The 7,061-nt window shown below is 35.1% G+C and overlaps 1 protein-coding gene across 1 annotated transcript; it reads left to right on the top strand.

The window, feature by feature from the left end:
• Positions 1–6,067: 6,067 nt before the first annotated feature.
• On the top strand, positions 6,068–7,061 carry LOC311169476 (olfactory receptor 10AG1-like; the record flags this gene model as incomplete). The annotated part of the gene is given in 2 exon segments (XM_084231448.1): positions 6,068–6,762; positions 6,764–7,061. Coding segments are annotated over 2 exon segments (993 nt in total).

Below are 7,061 nucleotides of genomic sequence, written 5' to 3' on the forward strand. Positions count from 1 at the left end.
AAATTTAATTATCCACACATAAACGCTATTGCGGCTGTAATTTTAAAGTTACATCGCACGATGTAAGGGAAACAAAGTTGTCTGAAATGTTATAATTTTGACAAACGAGTGTTTGTTTTAAAGTCCAATGCAATCTTTTTGCAGTATCCAAAGATCTGATAACATTACATGCTTATAAATTGTGCCACTCTGAGCTAACCATTCTAACTTAGATAAATGGTTATTGTCCATTTTCTCCATTCAAACATTAACTTATCACACAAAATTTATTGTGCTTTTACTGGGTGAACTGTGTGCTTTTAAGTTCTTTTCATTCAATAGCATATCTAGTTTTTGTTATTAATTGATTTTATAATCTAATGGAAATAGCCAGCATTAACTTGTAAGCACTCATTCATGTAAAGCTTCGAAATCACCAAGAAGTATATATCCAAATACTTTATCCAAAAAAAAAAATGTTAAGTCTGGTATAAAAGAGAGATTTTGTTGGATGGAGATATTGATTTTCAGATCTAAAAAGGATGCAAGTTGGAAGACAAAAAGATGGAATGTAGAAAATGGTATAGTTAGAGAGTTAGAGAGGCTTGAGGCTAATGAGAAATCCACACCCTTTACAAGAAAAGAGTAACGATTGTCAGCGAGGACCTTGAGGTCATTATACTAAAAGAAATAAGACAAACAGTTAAAGACAGATAGTTTGGATCTTATTTACATGTGAAAACTAAAAAAGTTGAACTCATGGAAGCAGAAAGTAGAGTGGTCTTACCAGAGGATGCAATGGGAGAAGTGGGGTGATGTTTGTCAAAGCTTACAAACATCCTGCCATGAGATGACCATGGGATCAAACATATACATGGAGACTACAATTAGCAATAATGTACTGTACACTTCCAATTGGCTGACAGTAGATCTTCAGAGTTCTCAACATAACAAATAGTAACTGTGTGAAATGATTTTTATTAATAACTTTAGGGTGGTCATTATTTTATAAATTATACATTTATCAAAGCATGCATTACATACCATAAGCATACCCAATGCTATTTACATTTTGAATCTCAATACCTACAAAAGAATAACATTTTAAAAATTAATAAGGATAAAAACTAAGCTCCTACTCCTTGCCCAGAAGGCCCATTTGGGAGGCTTGGATAGATAAAGGGAACCCATAAGGTTGCCATGGGAACCAGATCATAAGACTGGCCACCTTGACCAGAAAAAAACCAGCCCAGCCCAAGGAATGCAGATATACTGCCAGGACTCATTCTACGTCAAAGTCAACACTCAAGACCAGATAGCCCAGCACTAACTGATGAAAACTGGTGTCCCCCATAAGAAAGCCCACAAAAAAAGTGAAGAGAACCTCAAAATCTTCTTTTTTGCTCTGAAGATATCGCCTGTCTTAGCCCTAATGGCTTTGCAAGGTTTTAAATAAATCCACCTTTACTTTTCTCCACTCTGTCTCTACTGAATTCTTTTACCCCTTTGCCACTGGCCCGTTTCCCAATTTTCCCCACAACAATAACTCATTTGATTGTGCTCTAAAGCGCAATGGTAAGAACCTTGGCAAAGTACATCATTTTGCTGTAATTACTGATGATCAGCTACTCAATCAACTTTCCAAGGATATTTCCTAAATTCTTTTCCCTTCTCAGCTCTGCTTAAAAGTCCCTTTTAATAGTTCACAATCATTTCAGCATTATTTTGTAAGTTACTTTGTCCAGTAGGAATTTGTGAGCATTCTTAGCTCAGGAATGCTCACAATCCTATTGTGTGGGTTTCAGCCCATGTGTCTGTTATCTCAGCACTGAATGGTGTCAGGGACACTAAATGTGAAACAGTCATGTGCATAATAAAATAAAAAAATACTAGTTAATATTCTTGTATGTCTACTGGGCTTCTACCATGGAAGCTCATGATTTTCAGATTGTCTTTAAAAGGCAAAGAGGTGACACGCAGAATTTCTTCTAATTTGTATTGGTTATATCAGTTAAAAGACAACAACAGTCAAAGGGAAGGAATATAGACACTATGTCTTTAAGGAAAATGTTACAACTGGGCCTCCATGGTGGCGTAAGTTGGTTGAGCACAGCATTGTGAAACTGTCCACAGCCTCTGCAGAGCTGGTTCTATCCCAGCCAGCAGGGAAGATACTCACATGGCATGGCAGACGCTTCTGTCTCGCCCACTGCTCCCCTCAGCAGTGTATTTCTGTCAGTCTGCTGTTCTGCCCCTCACTCTGTCTTTGGTGAATCCTCTCACCCTCTCCCACATCTGGCCTGTCCCCTGGTTCTTGTATGCATGAATAAATACATCTTAAAAAAAAAAAAGAAAGAAAGTATACAATCAATACATGGTGGGGGAGATCCTATATTTCAAATACACAAACAACAATGTAAAGTAAAGTTACCACAAAGAAAACAAATCTGTCCAAGGCATCATCAGTCAACATAGGTCAAATTAGATCTCTGAAATTACTCAATCATTACAAAATTTTAAACATAGTTAAGCAGATTCATGAGGCTGTGTGTAATCTATTTTTTTTTTTGTATGCACATAGTTAGGAAGCCACTGAGAAAGTAGAATTCTTGAGCAATACACATATAGAAAAGAAAGCGAGAGCATTTCAATTGTGATGAGATTAGAGAGATTATCTCTGGAAGCTTGATAGTGTCCCAGTCATGCCAGAGTTCAGGGTAGAAGCTCAAGGCTCAAGTTGTATGGAAAACTCCATTGTTCTCTCTTGTGGAGTGTTGCATAGGATATGAAATTCAAACTTCCAACAATTCTCAAATTATTAAAAAACTAATGATAGTATCACACTATATTTATTCTTAGAAAAATAGTAGAATTGTTTTCATACACTTAAAAGATTGTATTCAAACTCATCATGATACTTAACAGCATTTTGTAGTTCAGTAGGTCTTTGTGTATGTAAAATTGTATAAACTTACCTCTTACAACACACTTGTTTAATTGGACATAATGTTATTTCTTGCTTGAACATAATCATAAATCACATCTATGTTAGAAAGAGTTAAGTGTATCTATATTGTGCAGGATTATTAATTTACTAAGAACATTGACTTTACCTTGATAGTGCATTTTATTTATATTGCATTATAATCTTTAAAATCTGTTTCACTGTTTATCCTTTGAAAATCTTTGTGCAAAATTTTTTTTTTGTTTGTTTGTAAAAGATTTATTTATTTATGCATGCAAGGACTGCGGTACAGGCCAGAGGTTTGGGGGGGGGGTGAGAGGATTCACTAGAGACAGAATGGGGAACATAAGACATAGATTGACTGAAATACACTGCTGAGGGGAGCAGCAGGTAATTCAGGAGTGGTCTGCTTTGCCAGGTGCGTCACCTCCCTTGCCAGAGATCAAACTCATGCTGCAGTGGCTGCAGGTAACTTCATAGTGTTGTCTTAACTCCTTATGCCACCAGGGAGGCCCCTGGTTTCATTAATCTTTACAACTCTCTTTTTGAGTTCTATTTCATGTACTTCTACTTTCATTTTTCTATGACATTCATTCTAATGACCTTTTTTTTTTGTTGTTCTTTTTCTAGTTCCTCAAGTTATAAAGTTAGATTGCTGACTTCAGATCTTTCTTGTTTCCTGATGGAGGCCTATGTGTCTACATACTCTTATCTAAAGACTGTTTTTGTGCATCTCATAGTCTCTGGAAGGTCATGACTTCATTTCCATTTATATTGAGTTATTTTTAATATTTCTTTGATTTCCTCGTTCATCCAATATTCACCCAACACTATCCCTTTTATTATTGAAACAAAAAAAATCAAATATTTGGGAATAAATCTAACAAAAGAGGTAAAGGACCTATACAAAGAAAACTATAAAACACTGTTAAAAGAAATAGAAGAAGACACAAAGAAATGGAAAAACATCCCCTGCTCATGGATTGGGAGAATAAACATTATTAAAATGGCCATCCTACCAAAAGCAATATACAGATTCAATGCTATTCCTTGTGAAAAATTTCAAGAAATGTAAGACACATGATTTATTTCTAAGTTAAAATGTAACAGAGAGATTTTATTATGAATAAAATAATCATAATTCATGAAAGGTTGCATTTGTATAAATAATGTTAGAGAAAGATAAAATCAATGGACAGTGAATGATGTTGGGCAAAGGAATAAAACAATGGTTGTTAAATAAATTTACCTTTGTAGTTTCCATTAACATGAATGCTCGATCATCATTACTCATAATAACCAAACGTGGAAAAAATCCAAATATTGGTTTACTGCGGAATGGATAATAAAATAAATGTGTTAACTCAAAATATGTAAAATTATTCCAGCATAAAAAAGGGAAATTCTGCGAATACTAAAAGGTAGATGAACTTTGAAAACCTTGTGTTAAGTGAAATAGCCAGCAAAATTTCCTCTCATATATTAATGCCATTTAGGTGAATTCGACTATGGGCAATAAAGTATAATACCAATGTGGACCACTGGCTGCCAAGGAAAGGAAAGGTATGGCTAACAAATATGAGTTATTTATTAGGGCAATGAAAAGTTTTGTGGATTGCAATAGTGGTGTTTGCACAACCTTGTGAACATAAAAAAATGCAAAGAAGTACACATTTAGAAAGGATCAGTTTTATAGTTTATAAAAATCACAGCTCAATGAAAATGTACCAATGAAGAACAGTGATATTCGTAATTAAGCTGGGAAAGGAAATGTTTTAAAAAATAGAAGAAACATAATGAACATTAAAGAGGAGATTGGATGACTAAGTGCAGGGTATTTTTTTGGGATTTCATGGGATTTCAGTTTGACTGGACATTGAGCATGTCCATTTATTGTAAATGTGAAGTTTAGCATAAAAAAAAAAATTCTAGTTTTCTTCCTGTCAGGTCAATGTGCTGCCAATAGTGAAGACATACAGCTCAGTTTTGCTAAGATGTTACTTTATTCACAGGGGAGAATATAGAGCAGGAAAAATAATTAATACATGTTGACATACCCTGAAGACTGAGGATAGAAGTGTCAGAGATTTAAGTCCCAGATGTTGCCTGGTAAAATAAAATGCCTCCCACTTATTTTCAGCTACCTCAACAGAACAGAAAGCCCTGCTTGCTTCAGGTAGGTCTATGAGTCTCTAAACTTAAGGAATATTGGGGAAAATTTTTACATTTCAGGAAAAAAATAAGAAATAATTCAATGAATGTTGTATGTTTTCATGCTCAGTTTAATATCTTCAGCAACCCGATAATCACAAATTTAACTTTTTCTCACAATTGGGAGAGACTGAAATTATTAGTATCCATAAAATGACAGTTTAAATTAGTTTAAATTAGTTTTATAGGGTAACTTTACCGGTCTTTATCAGTGAGGCATTACACACACACAGACACACACATACAAATCAAGTTTATCTAAAATTTCAAAAATGATTTAGGTTACTACATTATGAAGAGCAACATAGAAAAGTCAGATCTAAATAATCACGTCATTTTGTATTAATAAAAAAAATCCATCACTGATATTCTCATATTTCTACAGAGACACAGACACTGACAATCATGTGCATGTACTCATCCATAGGATGGTTTTCTTGACCCTAATCCAATTTTGATTTTTTAATGTGAAAGCTCATTTGCATTCTAAAAAGATAAAAAGGGTTATGTTAAATTCTGTTTTCTGTGTATCTTTTTTACCACTTTTCTTTGAGTTGTCAAGTGATCACCCATTGGCCCAATACTGTTCCGGTCTGATTAAAACAATAATGTATTTGTAGAAAAATCATCAATAAAATTTACTTTTTGTATCAACAAATAATAAAGATATATTAGGAAAAATCAATAATGTAAAAATTTTCAATATTACTAGACAATATGGTATGCTTCTGTCTCTATAACTAATTCATAGTTTTTAATTCAAGCAGTTTTTGATGAATATAGCAATTAACAGTTTGGTCCAGGTGACTATTTCCAAGCATAGAAATATTTTGTCCTATTCCTTAAACCTGGTCTTTCTATCATCAGTGTTTCTTTTATGTTATTCAAAGCATAGAAGGAACTCAGTTCTTTATGAGCACATCCATAGATAAAGAAGTTAAAGAGAAAATTATTTTAAACCATACACACAATTGCATATATCATCAATTACATGTACATAGAGAGAGAAGTTTCAACTGCCTGCAAGGGTCACTATTTGGGGTATTTGCCATGATTTACATAATTATCTTAATTGGAAATAGCCTCATCATATTATTAACCAGGATTGATTCTGCACTGCAGACACCCATGTACTTTTTCCTGGCAAACTTTTCCTCATTGGAAATCTGTTGTGTGTCACTCACCCTTCCTAGGATTCTGAAGAACCTGTGGACTCAGGACAGAAGCCTGTCTAAGGTGGAGTGTGCCACCCAAATGTGCTTCTTCCTTATGTTGGGGACCACTGAGTGCTTCCTGCTGGCTGTGATGTCCTACGACCGCTACGTAGCCAGTTGTAACCCTCTGCACTACCCTCTGGTCATGAACCACAAGATGTGTGTCCAGTTGGCTGTTGGTGCCTGGGTCACCGGAATCCCAATCCAGATAGGACAAACAAGCCTGATATTCTCTCTGCATTTCTGTAGTTCCAACCAAATCAAACACTTCTTCTGTGACATCCTCCCAGTCATCAAGGTGGCCTGCGGGGACACTTCTCTGCATGAGATCTATGTTTATATAGCAACTTTGGTGATTGTTGCTTACTTTTCTCTTATAGCAAAATCATTGCTATACTTTGTTGATACTTATCTCTTATAGCAAAATCATCTCCACGGTTCTGAAGCTGCCAACAGCCAGTGGACGGGCCAAAGCCTTCTCCACCTGTTCTTCCCATCTCATAGTTGTGGTTCTATTCTTTGGGTCTGCTTCCATCACCTACTTCAGGCCCAAATCCAATCATTCTGCATTAATTGACAAACTACTCTCTCTTTTCTACACAATAGTGATGCCCATGTTTAATCCCTTGACATACAGCCTTCGAAACAAGGATGTGATTGCAGCACTGAATAAATTGTTCCTTAAAAAATAG

Source organism: Talpa europaea (assembly GCF_964194135.1).
Source record: "Talpa europaea genome assembly, chromosome: 1".
NCBI classification, from domain to species: Eukaryota; Metazoa; Chordata; class Mammalia; order Eulipotyphla; family Talpidae; genus Talpa; species Talpa europaea.